Source organism: Anser brachyrhynchus, assembly GCF_964034855.1.
Source record: "Anser brachyrhynchus genome assembly, chromosome: Z".
Taxonomy (NCBI): Eukaryota; Metazoa; Chordata; class Aves; order Anseriformes; family Anatidae; genus Anser; species Anser brachyrhynchus.
In genome coordinates, this window is record NC_137697.1 from 76,102,952 (window position 1) to 76,118,006 (window position 15,055).

The following is a 15,055-nucleotide window of genomic DNA, read 5'->3' on the forward strand; positions in this document are numbered from 1 at the left end:
CATGCATAGATGTAAAATGGTGTTAACATCAGCAAATAAAGATGTCAGACTAAATAACTGGCAGGAACACTTGTGTCCAAGCAGAGCAACTTCCACAAGTTGAGTTTGGATCTCCTCACACTCTCTAGTTGGAAAGATAGAGCTTCATCTGATTCTTGCCTAGTTTTTGTTTGCCTTTTTTTTTTTTTCTTTTCCCACTTTTTCGTATTTCCATAGCATAGAAATATATCTTAGAAAATGGAAACATTCAATTTTGAGAAGGGATTTTCAAAGTTGCAAGCGAGTTTCTTTTTGCCTGTTTATTTTAATGTGAAAAGGGTTGTAATGTTTATATTATTTCCCTTTTTTGCTAAACATATATAACATATTTCTAAGTAAGTCTTCTGCATATATTTGAAATGGGACTTACACCCTGTTGCTACTATTATTTTTCCAGATACCTGAAAATGATGAATTGTTTGTTGTTCATCTCAGGAGTGTGGAGGGAGGGGCTGAAATCAACACCACAAGGAATTCCGTTCAGATTAATATTAAGAAAAATGACAGCCCTGTGCGATTTGCTCAGAGCACTTACATGGTGCCTGAGGAAGTCGAAATGCTCACAATTCAAGTGATTCGTGGTAAGGATGACAGTGGAAAATTAATTGGACCTGATGAATGTGAAGTCTCCGTCAGTTACACCATCATAACTGGGAATTCAACAGCACATGCGCAGCTCAATTTAGACTTCCTAGATCTTCAGCCAAATACAACTATTGTCTTCACACCTCTAGTTCATGAAGTATATATGAAATTCAAGATCCTTGATGATGCCATACCAGAAATTGCTGAGACCTTCCAAATTATGCTTCTTAAGGACACGTTACAGGGAGATGCTGTTTTGGTTAATCCATCTGTTGTTCACGTCACCATCCAACCAAATGATAAACCCTATGGAGTGCTTTCAATCAACAGTATCCTGTTTACTCAAACTGTTATCATTGATGAAGACCAAATTTCAAGGTACTACAGATCTTCAAACAGTATCTCGTCATGTTAAGGGATTTGTTTGGCACTGTAAAGCATCCTTAGGATTTCACTGACAGTAATTATAAAATCAGTAGTGAAAAATTAATATAGAAATCACCTACTGTGTAATTATTATAAACGATATAGAATTTTCAAGGGAGAAAATGTCTAATTATGCAGAAGTATTTTAATATTTATGAATATTATATATTTATTAATATATATGAGAACTGTAAATATTTAATGACATTATCAAAATACTGAAAAACCCTTAATCTAAAAGATGGATCAGTGAAGTTGTGATGCGGCCACACACCCATTCATACACGTGGAAAATATATTTCAGGCTTCCTTTCCCAGTAAATCTTTGTCTATACTGTATTTAAAGTCAGTCTCTGGTTAAAAAATGGTGGTGAGTGTCTTCTGTGAAGTACTGAATACCCATAGACTTCCAAAAAAGTTAAATACATGTAATTTTACAGATAAATTAAAAACAAATCTCCACACAAATCTTTACAAGCAGGACTAATATCTATACAATATTGCCAGTTTTAGTAAAAATGTCCACTGCTAGCTAGTGATGGTGGTTCATCCCCAGAGAAAGAGGTAATGTATCAACCTATGATTTTATGAACAATTTCTAGTATGTAGAGCCCAGCACTTCAATATTCACTTTTTTTTTTTTTCTTTCTTATACACAGATACAGGAAACGTGACATTTCCATAATCACAAATATTGATAAATTATATTTCAGTGCATAGGCAAATAGTTGAGTCACTTTATTTTAAATAAAATCATTATTTAAACACTCATGCCTGACAATTGTATTTTGATATAGTCCATAAAACAGTGTAGAAATTTAGTTGAGAAAAAGTTTTCTGAAATTTAACATCTTTCCTGAGAAAAAATATAAACATGCCAACTTTCCTCTTCTCAGTATCTTTCTTACTGTAAACAAAATAAATTTTAACTAATGTCTTTAGATACATTACTCATGTCTTTATGTATATTATCTCATGAATAAGCAACCTGAGAAAAGTCTACTTCTGTGGTATGATTTCACAAATTTTAAGTCCTGACTCAAATGTCAGTAGCAGCAGTTAATATCGATTCCACTGAAGTCAGTATAAATCTTCCAGGGAACAGATAGCTAAGTAAACCGATATTAATTATAATTGCATGTTACAGATTTTTATTTTCATTCAAAACCATAGGTTTGAAGGGATCACAATCGTAAGAAATGGTGGAACACATGGAAATGTTTCTGTGACCTGGGTCATAACTCGAAATAGCAGTGATCTGTCACCTGTGACTGCAGACCTTGTTCCAGAGACCGGGGAGATACATTTTGATCAAGGACAGATGCTGGTCACGCTTTCACTGACCATTATTGATGATAACATACCAGAAGAAGCAGAGCCCTATCTTCTGAAGCTCTTAGCTCATACAATACAGGGAGGCGCAGAAGTCAGCGAACCATCTGAGGTAAGTTTGATTTCAGAACTTGTTTTGAGGAGGTGATAGATAATAATTAGGGAGTAGGATTAGGATTAGGATCCACCAGTTTTGGTGGATTGGCTAAATTGAAGTAGTTGTGCTTGAGTTTAAGTGAAGCAAGCTGATGTATTCTCAGTGTAAAGAGCCACATCCAAAGTCTTTGGCTTAACATATTTTATAAGGCCAGACCTATTTAATGCAGTAGCATTTAGCTTAGAATATTCCCATCATAAATATCATTGCATAACTGCTATCTTGATTGGTTGCTTGCTAAGAGAAGGTTGAGCATTTATTTTCACTTGCTTATTTGCTGTAGGTACTGGAATGTTTTACACAGAGTAACAGCTTCAAGAGGATGGCTTAGTGATTAAGACTAACCTCTGAACTTTTAAATAAGGGGTAATTAGCATTACTGACAATTCTGTGACTCAGGTCCCTACTTTGCTTTTTGAACATATGATTGGAATGAATTTGGTGAATTAAATGATTTTTTTTTCACAGTCTGAAATATATTCAAATTATTCACTTTGGCTGCTGAACCAAAAATCAGTTATTCAAAGCTCATTCTGACATAGATGAGGCATAGCAGGAAAGTTGCTGCTATCAGTGCTGTGCTGCTTGTGCACAAGCAACACTTTGGGGCTGTCAATCTGATTTCTTTCTTGAGTGCCAATTCACTAACGATAAAAATGTATGATGACAGTCAGGACATACTTTCATGAAAACGTGAAAACTGTGGTGTATATTAATTGTAGCATTGAGTAAGTGATGCTGTTTTCTGTTTTGCAGCTTTTGTTTTACATTCAGGACAGTGATGATGTTTATGGCGTAATAAAGTTTTATCCTTTGGAGAATCAGAAGATTGAAAGTAATCCAACGGGACGCTTTTTATCCTTGAGTTTTGTAAGGGAGAAAGGAACAGTTGGAAATGTGCAGTTAGTTTATACTGCACTGTATATTCCAGCTGGAGCTCTGGATCCTGAGAGAGCAAAAGATGGCATTCTAAATATGTCTAGAAACAGCATCCTCCTGTTTCCAGAAGGAAAAACACATCATACTTTGAGTATACCAATAAGAAAAGATGCATTTCTTCAAAATGGTGCTCATTTCCTCATACAGGTATCTCAGCTGTTTTTTTGTTTGTTTTTGTTTTTTAGCTTATTTAATATGAGGAATATGATTGAATAATTGATCCTTCCCCTTGACTGTAATTTAAATGACCATTCCTGTAAAAAAAAAAAAAAAAAAGTGCTTAGCTCTGAAGCAAAGATTTTCTTATTTAAAAAGACATCTTTCATAACTATGCTATAACGTTTTCTATCCCTAATCATTAGTAATTAAACAAATTTTAAAACTAAAGAGGATTCAGGTACTAATCATGGAATTTATCAAAATGAGATCAGCGTTGTCTGTTGCTTGCCCCTTGAAGCATGTTTCTGCTTGGCCTCTGACTTGGAACGTGAAAAAAATAAGGTTCTTAAAATTAAATTACTGAAGCAGGAAAAATTTCAGAAATGACATGCAAGTAAATGTATCTTGGGCTTGATACAGGTCCTTCTCCAGCAGGTCATCCCCCAGCCTGTACTGATACTTGCGGTTGTTCCTTCCCAAATGCAGGACTCTACACTTGCTCTTGTTAAACCTCATCTGGTTTCTTCCTGCCCAACTCTCCAGCCTGACCAGGTCCCTTCCAACCCCTACAATTCTGTGATACTGTGATCTTTGCTCTTCCAGCTGAACTATTCTAAATTAAAAAGGGTCAAATATACATTATATATTATATGTATATTATATTGCATTTATATATAAATTTGTTAGGAGAACTTACTTTTTTTTTTCCCTGTATAGTTTTCTTCACTTTTTTCTTTCCTTTTTTTTTTCTATCTCAATTTGTAAAAGATAACTTTTATCATCGTTGAAGGTGTTGATGTTATATCCATGAATTTCAAATTTGCCAGGTTTTATATTTTCCTTATAGTCTACCAAAGACGTTGTAATCACTTCTAAGACCTTTGAAAGATTTCCTCCCTCCACATCCTTCTCCCTACATTCTCTTACAGGAGGAATAATGAGAACAAAAAGTTTTGCCAGAATTATATTGTTTATCTAATATGCAATTTTATTTATTTATTTATTTATGGCATTCACAGTTAGATTAGGAATTGCCTTCTGAAATACTAGAACACGTTAGTATGTTTTATGATTGCAAGAGGTTTGAGAGATCCACAAAATTCTTAAATGTCTAATTCCATGTATTCAATTTTTTTTTTTTTTTTTTTTTTTTGTCCTTTGACTGTAGTCAAGACACACATCTGATAAATATTTCAGAATGTTCAGTCATTCCAAGCACTTTGCCTGGATTTTCAAACTGTAGATTCCAATCTGTTTTTTTTTTTTTTCTGTACTTTCTCCATGAACTATAAATAAAATCTTTGTTTGAAGAAATTAAATCAGAGGAGCTTTCCAGCTCAAATAATTAATTTAGAAACTCATAGAGAAGGAAAACACCACTATTTATCACTGTGACAATCCTTCTGCATCGTGAATAAATGATAATCTCAGTGAACATGTTTAGAATGAGTTGTACTTAGGCAAAATAAAGAATTGACTCAGGAATCAGCAGAGAAGCAAATGAAACTGTAGGATGAATAAAGGTACAGGAGATAATGTTAATGTGAGATATATTCCTTAGTGACACCTTCAATTAAATAACGTGCTGTAATCAGAGATGCGGTTTTTGGTATAGCTAGGAAGATTAACTCTGAAAATTAAGCTCATAAACTAATTGTTATTGTTCAAATAACTATATATTTTTTTCTCTTTGTACTGGTTTCCTTTAAAAGGTACTAAAGGAAACATTGCAGAAAGAGTAAAATCTCTGTTCTTTATTGATTATTACTTTATTCCAAAGGTACCATACAGGATCCAAATACAGCATACACTTTAAATAGAGCAAATTGTTTTGGCTGTGTAGTATTTCAGAAAGTTTACTGAGCTAATAACCGCACAATGGTGCACTTTCATCCTGTTAATTGCAGAATCGGGGCCTATGCTAGGAGAAAGCTCAGAAAAGAGGAGAAACAAACAGTGCCATCATCTGTTCTTCAGACTTTTGATAACAAGTTGGAATGGTTGAGAATCAGTTACTAAATACAGTATTTGTAAAACATTTCCATCTATCATCAGATAAATGTTTATGCATATTTCTGGGTGTTACTCAAGCAGTTGTGGAACAAAATATGATACAGCCCACATATTTATAGAGTTTGGTTTCAAGAACTGTAAGACTTTAAAAATCATCTTTTGAAATGGTGAACCATGATTACTATATGAATTTAAGAAAGGCCACTATTTTATCCCCAAAAAATAAAGCTTTACTCTATGATAACACCTGATAACTCCAAGAAAAAATGTCAGTGGGAGTTTATGCCCCAGTGAAATGTTCACAGAAATATATGCGAATCTGTTATGGAAACATTTATTGTAATGATGCATGTAGATAGAATCACATGGAATAAATAATATTTAAAGGAAATAATTAAACAGGCAAGTTCTGCTTTCCTTGGTGTGTCACTACTGGTGCTGGGCTTAGCGAGTGATGCTTCCCTTTTAAAGAAAAGGATGAAAAAAAAATCTATTTCCTCTTAGTATCTATAATCTATCAGAAATGCAGTGACAAGTAAAATACAGTTTTGAAATACTGTACTGAATTTAAATTCTTAATGCGGCTCTGGTAGTTCTTAGATAGAGAATTCCTTAAAATTTTGTGGAGAGGAAAGAAAAGTGGATTATTATTTGGCTGTTTGATTAAGGGCTGTAAATTATTATGACTTCAGTGATTTCCCTAGATTTTTATCAATGCAAGACACAAAAAATGATGTTAGACAATTGCCTATGCTGCTCATCAATGACTGTTGTTAATAGCTCTAGTAATGAATCAGCTGATCTGGAACAGAATCTCTCTCTCTGGCTTGATCTGTGTTTAATTACATACACTAACATGATTTGTCTGGGAGGTGTACCATTCTGCTGACAGCTCAACAATATCCACTTAATTTCTTTGACATGTCTACTTATAAATTTTTATAACAGCAGTGCTATCAGTAGGAAGAATTTGCTCTGGAGATGTATACTTCCTTTATATGAAAATTACTCTGAAATGTCAGAACTGTTCTGACTTGGTGCTGAGGCTTCTTATTTCTCACTTTTCTTTTACTTTTTCCTACAGCTGGAAGGAGTTGAACTGGTGAATAGAATTCCTCTAGTCCCATCTGTGAGTCCTAGATTAGGCGAAATTCGAAATATTTCTTTGAGGATTACTCCAGATATTGCAAATGGAGAAATAGGCTTTATTAGCAATCTACCGATTATTCTTTCTGAACCAGAAGATTCCCCTGCTACACTGGTAAGTAAGCCTTTTTATATTGTCTTTTGCTATGGAAAACTTATTTGGAGAAGGTGGAGTTTGCTGTATTCAGTGTAGCATTTGAAAATTAATGTGAGGAAAAGCCTTCCTCTAAGTTCTGTCTTATCCTAAATATTCTCTTCTTTAAAAAAAAAATAAATAATAATGCTCTGAAATAATCTGTTACTGATTTCCAGAGAACTGAGATTGGTCTTTGCTTTCTGTGTAAGTATCTAAAACCAGTTAGCCCTTGATGCTCACACAGAGCAAAAGATACTGCAGGTAGTCTCTCTCACCAATTGCGAGCATAGTCATGTAAAGTAGGACTGAGACAAATCCTGAATAAGATAGATCATTTCCCATTCTCAAATTAGAACTGGCCAAACTTTTGTTTTTATTATTATTTATTCAAATAGTAATTTGCAAGGGAGTAATCGGTTTTGCATCTACTTTTGCAAGTCACAACAAATTAATGTGTTTCACAGGTTTCCATTGCATTGCATCGAGATGGGACTGATGGTCAAGCAACTGTGTTCTGGAGTTTGAAACCCTCTGGTCCCAATCAAAAGGCGGTAACACAGGATGATATAAGTCCTTTTAACGGCTCCGTGGTTTTCTTATCTGGACAAAGTGATACCACAATTAACATCACCATTAAAGCTGATGATGTACCTGAAATGAACGAAACTGTGTTATTAACTTTGGACAGGTATTGTACCCTATTCTCTATTCATATGTATCAGCTGCAGTACTCAATTTATGCATAACAGATTAGCACAGTGTTAATTACATGGTATTGCTTGCATTGTGTTGATATGTGTCTGAAGAAATAGTGGGCCCTTGTTTCAGACTGTGTATGGGTTCTTTGACTGGAGATCAATGTAAGAAACCATTTTGCATTTATTATCTAATGACTTAACTGTTTATATTTTCATGAAAATTCTGTATGCTATTTAGAAAGTTCTTTCAGTTTTGATCTTTTTTATAGCTCTTGGTTTTAACACTTTTTTTTTTTCGGAAAAATAATATTTAGTAAGATAATGGGAAAAACTAAAGTGAGAACTAAAAAGCAATGCAGAACTTTTTCTGTCAGAAAAAACATTTATAACTTGGGTGTCACTGTAGAATTAGACTTGCAGTTTATTTGTTTGATCTGCATGTTCAATATTCCTTGATAATTAGATACTTCTGTCAGCTCATAGCCCCCAGAATATCCCAGTGTGACTATTATTGCAGTCTTCTGCTAATGAGAATGCAGTGGGGTTTCTGAAGCACAGTGTTCTGGTCTCCCTTCTCATCTAGTGGAGGATTTTAGGATAACAGGCTGTAAGGGCCCTCAGGTGATACTATTATCTGCATGTGAACACTGTTCAGAAAACTTAAATTAGTTTATAATCAGGAGTCTTTTCCCTCTTTGAGTTACTAACAAGAGTGTCTTGGCTATATCGTCTGTCCTGCTTCCCACAGCTCAGTTACATAAGTAAATACAGAAATACCACCACACGTGCTCTTGTATTACCTCCTATTTGTCTAAGGTACATTTTCCACTTTTACTGAAAACATACTACAGTGGTCTGCCAGCACCAGCTTCCACACTGAACATCTACTACTTACATAGTCCTTACCTTATGCAGAAGAAGTATTTTTATTCTGTACAGGAAGCGTAGGCTAGCTCTTAGATATCCACAACAGATATCCACAGTGATTCCACATTAGCAAACAATAGGCAAGAAGCTCCTCACGCTGTTGTTGATCACTAGAAGATCCCATTTCAGAAAACGTGGTTTTCGAACATCTTTATGGCACACAGGGAAGATGTTATTCCTTTGTGGGATTGGCTTGCTTGATTAAAAGGTGGCTGGTTAATGCATGTAGTTCAGAACTAGTTATTTTATTCTACCTTGGCTACTCATTACATTAAAAAGGCAATCCTTTTCAGAATAAAAACAGAGACTATTGCAAGCAGTTCTCCGCTTTCTTTCTGTGGGAGAAACTGGTTTGTCTCAAGGAATTTTTTTAGAGTCTCTGGCACAAAGGGGGAAACTAGGATTAGAAATGATGGTTCAAGTTTTGAGTGTAAGGTGGCCAAGAATGCAGAGTGGTATTGAGGTAAACAAGTAAGTAGATAGAAGTAAGCAGCATGAAAGGGTAACTTTTTTGATTCACGTGTGTGAAAGTACAGTTTTCTGCCATTTATCCTGAGTTACAACTGTAGGCTATACCTTGAAAATGGTGGCTGCAACAGGGATCGAACTGGCAGCTGAACAAATACAACCAGTGTTCTGCTTTTGCTGTGTATGGTGCAAGCCGTAGGTTCTGTTGATCATGAAGTGGATGGTGAAAAGTGTGCCAACAGTAAGCAGCTTTCCCACACTTGGCAGGGTCAGAGAGTGAATCGAGGAACAGGTGGTCTGTCCTGGAAAAAGAAGTAAGCAAGGAGGAGATAGAATCTGAACTTTTCTCTAGACCTGGGTAGCATCCCTCACTTCAACTAATTAGCAGAAGCCAAGAATGAAATGACTGCAGAGATCATCCTTTCAGTACTAGACATGACTCTTCAAATTAGGGTTGAAGGATACTGGCAGGGTTACGTGTAAGCCCGTGCTATTGCTTTCAGCCTGGTTGGTATTTTGTGGACAAATAGAAGATTTCAGTTTCCGAGGCTGGCAGCCAGCACCTCACAGCAGTAGTGAATGAGCATGAAAACAAAGATGCACTGTGCTGTAGATGTGCTTGTACTGTTCCATAAATTGTAGCATAAGTCAGCGAGAAAAGAAAGCATGTAAGAACTTTAATGAAACTACAGACATAGACATATGTTCATAAGCATTCAATGTATTGCAATTATTAATAGCATGGGTAAAATAATCAAAATAATTAGTTCTAACAAGGATGTATTATTTACGGCTTAGTGGTATTGTCAAGGCAGTTCAATTTTAAATAAGCTTTAAGTGCATCCATAACTATATTTTTTCCAAGCCATTAAAAACAATGTTATCCTTTCTTGCTTTATGCTCTCTATACTTAGACCATAGATATTAAAACTAGCTCTGAATTTTGTCCACAAACTGGAGGAAAATGTATAACATGAAAAATATGATTCCAAAGAACACAGATGAGTAATGATGAGTAATGAAGGAGCAAGAGAGTCTTGTATCTGCTGAAGCTTCTTTATATTTTCTTTTTTTAGGAGCAGATTCAGGTTGAATGCCTGCCCTATCTGAATAGGCCTGAATTGAGACCAAGCATAAATAAAACCAGATGTCTGTAGTGAAATCTATGTGAGAAAGGAAAGACCTTGGTCTTCTTGATGAATGTAGGTGGAACAGGCCATGGAAATTGTGTGTGTGCTTTGTGAGAGCATATATGCATACTAGGGCTGTTCATTTTACCTGGTAAGCACAAACAGAAATCAGTTTTTTTTAAATCTGATTGCTGTTTTTTCCTTCTACACAACGTAATCTCTCACTGGCAGTTATCAGCCCCTCAGTTAAGGTGCAGACAGCTATCAGTTTGGCACCTGGCACAACCAGAGGGCCAGAACCTGCAGGGTATGTGGGCTGGGGACGTGGCCTGTGTGTGTGCTCATGAGTGAGTGGTGTGAGACTGAGAACTTGGAGACTTTGGGATCTGGGGATAAATCACTTTTATTTTATGGAAGTGATAATCAACAAACAGACAACTGTTTAGGCAGTCCTTATGCTCCAGCATTTTTTGAGTCTTAACTCATGGAAGTTAGGATGCCAGAACAGATCCATATGCATATGTTACGACATAAATCTCATTTACTATATATAATAAACTGAAGCAACGTTATTTTTATTGTTCTAGTGATTTCTGTGATGGGATACAGATTTCCATAGGCTGACATTCTGTCATCAGTTTATGTGGAAAATGATTAGACCTATGAGTTATGAAGTAATTTTTTGAAAATTACAAATGTAAAATACAGACTTGACTATTTCACTGTGAAATATGTGGCAGTTTTTAAACATTTTTGGGTTTTAGAGGTTGCTACATGTCAAAAAGTTAGAAAAGCATAGGAGGGCCATTTAAATCACTGTGTAGTGTTGATGGACAGGGCTTAAGGGTTTATGTGTTGTGGGTTACTCACTGCCATACTGCTTAATGGAGCTAGGATTTTCTCCTTACTTGGTAATTCCCTTTGGTTAGTGTCTGTTTCAAAAGCATATCTATCTTACTTATGTAAATTTTCATAGAATCACAGAATAGCTTGGGTTGGAAGGGACCTTAAAGATCATCAGTTTCCAACCCCAGTGCCATGGGCAGGGATGCCACCCATTAGATCAGGTCGGCCCACAGCCTAGTCCAACCTGGTCTTGAAAACCTCCAGGGATGCCTCAAGGGTTTGATCAGACTGTGTTTTAACAGGGAAAAAGTCATTTGAAAATAGTAGAATGTTGAAATGAGTGCGCTGGACACCTACTGCTTGTTTTCATTACTTCTCAAAATAACAACATATCTCTCCTGCTATGACTCAGAAAAATTAAAATAGCCTCAAAAATCAAATAAATGATGGATTAAACCTGGAGAGAAGGTGTTTCCTCTGATGAGAGGCACTATGGAAAGTCTAATGTGGCAAATCCTACTTTAATGCAGTTCTTTAGAGCTAGAGCCTGCCTCTAATTAAATCAGTAGATAATCCTGAAAAAATTGAAGAGGGGGTGAACACTGAATGCAAGCAAATTGAGTAATGTTCCACAAGCAATTTCACTTCCCCCTTTTTGAGATACCCTGATAGAAAAGAAAGTCTTTTAGAGAAGTGTGGTTTAATAATGACAGCCATGTAGATTCACAGTGGAAATTAAGTTTCTCATGTGTCTTTCAGAACACTCAGGTTCTGCAGAAATTCCAGATTTTGTCAAAAGTTATTAACTTCAAAGCTATTTTTCATTTATTTATTTAATTATTTTGTGGTTCTAGTTAGTTCTTAACATTGAAATTCTCATGGTACCTTAAACTTAGTCAAAACTCTAATTTCTCCTATTTTCTTGTACTGCATGTTTTAAAAAGTGTAAGAAACATTTTGAAGCTCCTGTCAGTTGTCCTAATTCATCTGTAGTTCTTGCTACATAATAATTATGATTTTTTTTACCGAAAGAATTTCCCTAATGATCAGTCATTTCACATTAGTCTTGTTGTATAAGAAATGCTTTACACACTTTGAGGTTGTATTTCTTATGGCAGCATCATAAGCATTGCCAGGGTTTACTGTCTGTGACGATATGAAACTTCATGTCCATGCATAGCCATTTTACAGGAAAAAATAAGCTGAGGATAAAAACAGGGAAGTGGCTTTCCCAGTGATTGGTATCTCCTTATTCCTGGTCAAGAGTTCTTTTCACTGGCTGGAGCTGCTGGCCACGGTTAAGCCACCATGTCAAAGCAGCTGTTTTAACTTTTATTGCTGCTTCTGAATAGCCCTCTTTGTCCTGTTTCCATACTGCTGTCAGAGGAACACCTAAAGAGCTGGTTTCACATACCACGAGGAGTGAAACGGGACTGAACTGGACCCGTGTAGTGTCAGGCAGTCTGGGAGCATCTCCTCCGTGGTGTAAGGGTGGTATATGAACGCCCCTCTGTTCTTCGAGGTTGGAAGTGCACGTGGCAGGGGATGGGGCTGGTGTCCTGGCAGCTCTCTGGTGGCACGGACCCTGTGTCCAGCTCCGTAGCTGCTCCGGGTCGATCTGAGCTGGCTGCTGGAAGTATTATGCAGCTATTTGCTGAACGCTTCACCTTGCCTGGTTTAGCCCTGTACGGACTTAGGTTTAGCACATGAAGAGTACACTGAACCGAAAAGCAAGCATTTGGATTAAAAGGATAAAAGTTTGCAGGATGTGAGTATGATAATTGCATTACAATGTAATTGTTCAAAACAATAGAATTGGGATTTTTTTTTTTTTTTATTCCTAGAAAAAAGTAAACCTGTGAGAATACTTTACAACAAACATTTTGGATTTAAATTTAAAATGTACTTTCCTAATTTATCTTTGTTCTCTTAATTCTTCTTTTTTTTTTTTCAATACTATTTTTTAAAAATTTCTTGTTAGGGATATGCATTCTATGTTATGAAAAGTTACATGTATATGCCTTAGAGTATAGATATAAAGAATACTACTGAGTGCACCATTCTTCGAATCACAGAATGGCTCAGGTTGGAAGGGACCTTAAAGATCATCCACTTCCAACCCCTCTGCCATGGGCAGGGATGGCACCTACTAGATCAGGTTGGCCACAGCCTCATCCAACCTGGTCTTGAATACCTCCAGGGATGGGGCAGCCACAGCTTCGTTCATTCATTGTTTGCTTAACAGCATCTTGGAGCTGGAAACCTAAACCTAGCTGCTTCTATTAAGTTTCCGCATAGGATGTTTTATGACTTTTTGGAGAAGTAACTAACATTACTGTGCCAGGGCAGTGATAGCGGTCTGACCACTCATGATATCAGCCAGAGAAAAAAAATGACCAGATAATAAATAAATAAACAAACAAACAAACAAATAAGTAAATAAATAAAAGGATCCAGGTGTTCAAGATGGGGTTTGTATGGAGAAACCACCTGAACAATGTTCTTTTTTACCAGTTGATGGACTGAATTTTACTGGTTGCTTCCTGACCTGAAAGCTGTCTAGGTTTAATACATATCAAAAGCTCACTTGATATAGTGATTCATTTTTATTTTCTGTTGTAAATTATTTTACTAACAGCTTAGCGATATAATTAAATTTTAGCATTACCAACTCTGGAATCTTCTCCTTGATCTTTTCATTGTGTTAATATTTTGCTGTTTTTTGAATGCTTTTGCATGTTTCTGAGGGAAGGGAGAATGTCTCAATATATACCTAGCTTGAGTGAATATCAATAACAAATTTCAATTAATTCAGACTTCCTATTCGAAAGAACGTCTGTGAATGTATTTACTTCTCAGAATTTAGAGTGAACTCTTGTCTGTATTGAATTCCAAATCTAAATTATTTTTGAGATTAGTGGAGCCCAATTATCACCTTACAAACACTGTTTTAATCTGTTTTTGGTGCTTTGATAGACGATACAGTTTTTGTATTTAATGTATTTTTGATTAAGAAAGCCAAAATACATGATTACTATTGCAGAATAATGCTGCCCTTTTGACTGACTTCATGTGGCAGTTTTGTTATAAATGCTTGGTTGAAACTTGATTTAATTTTTTAACCTTTTGATTAGCAAATACCTTTTCCTTTCCCCTTTTTCTTTTTTTTTTTTTGTCCCTTTATTTCCTTGTCCCCTCTTTTTCCCCTTTTTCTCCTTCTGCTTCTCTTTCTTATATTTGTATTTATGTTATACATGTATATATACTACTTTGGTAATCTGATTAACTAAAAAATTGTTGTAAATGAGGTTTGCTGTGATTTTGTGCCTAATTACTTTTCCTTGTGTACCCATCAGTACTCTTTCTGTGCTTATCTGTTTTTATCATTACTTTGTCAGACTGATGAAACACCATATCACAGAGGCACATGGATGTATTTCCCTAATAAAGGGTTATAATCGTGGATGGCTGCTGCAGTTGTGATCACGCAGTCAGTAATCAAGCTCTTTGAGGAGGGCTTGGTAGGGAACACCTTGAGTGGCTCTTGACATGCTGAATTGGTCACGGGGTCACTCCTCCTAAGTGGGAACTGCCCACTTGCTGGCCTTTGTCAACAGGAAAATGCCAAGCAAGCAGGGTTCCCATAAAAAGAACATTATAAACTTTTGGAAAGTAAAAAGAAAGCCTTCTTTTTTTTCTTTTTCTTTTTTTTTTTTTTGTCCCTTTTGTTAGTTTTTTGTTCTTTTATAAGATGGGTAGTATTGAAATTTTAGTAAGTGGCACTTTCATTACTTTCTACATCCTCTTTTTTTTTTTTTTTTTCCTCTGTGTTGACAGGGTAGAGACAGAAAGGTTTGTCGTGTTCTTTGGGTAAGTGCGGTGAACTGTTTTCTGTCCTCAGTGAATCAATGCTTTGTTTTAGAAGTGGTTGGTTTGGAGAGAAACTGTCTTTATCATTTCTTTCCCCCCCAAGAATCACGTCTCTGCATCTCTTCAGACAACGCATGCTTCCCCTTTGGTGTTTCGTTTGATGGCATGGGGTTCTTGCTTGAAG

At 35.9% G+C, this 15,055-nt stretch overlaps 1 protein-coding gene across 13 annotated transcripts in view; it reads left to right on the forward strand.

Annotated features, from left to right (window-relative positions):
* Positions 1-15,055, forward strand: part of ADGRV1 (adhesion G protein-coupled receptor V1) — a 289,971-nt gene that overhangs the window by 21,149 nt on the left and 253,767 nt on the right. For 5 of the 13 annotated variants that reach the window (XM_080573066.1, XM_080573058.1, XM_080573056.1 and 2 more), the window contains exons 1-2: positions 7,224-7,620; positions 14,839-14,871. In XM_080573066.1, coding sequence (XP_080429192.1) covers positions 7,589-7,620; positions 14,839-14,871 — 65 coding nt within the window. In that variant the 5' untranslated portion in view covers positions 7,224-7,588. Of the gene's footprint in view, positions 1-436; positions 1,003-2,223; positions 2,495-3,295; positions 3,626-6,734; positions 6,912-7,222; positions 7,621-10,101; positions 10,307-14,838; positions 14,872-15,055 lie in introns of those variants that run through there. The other 8 variants (XM_080573062.1, XM_080573064.1, XM_080573065.1 and 5 more) reach the window with 6 other exon arrangements.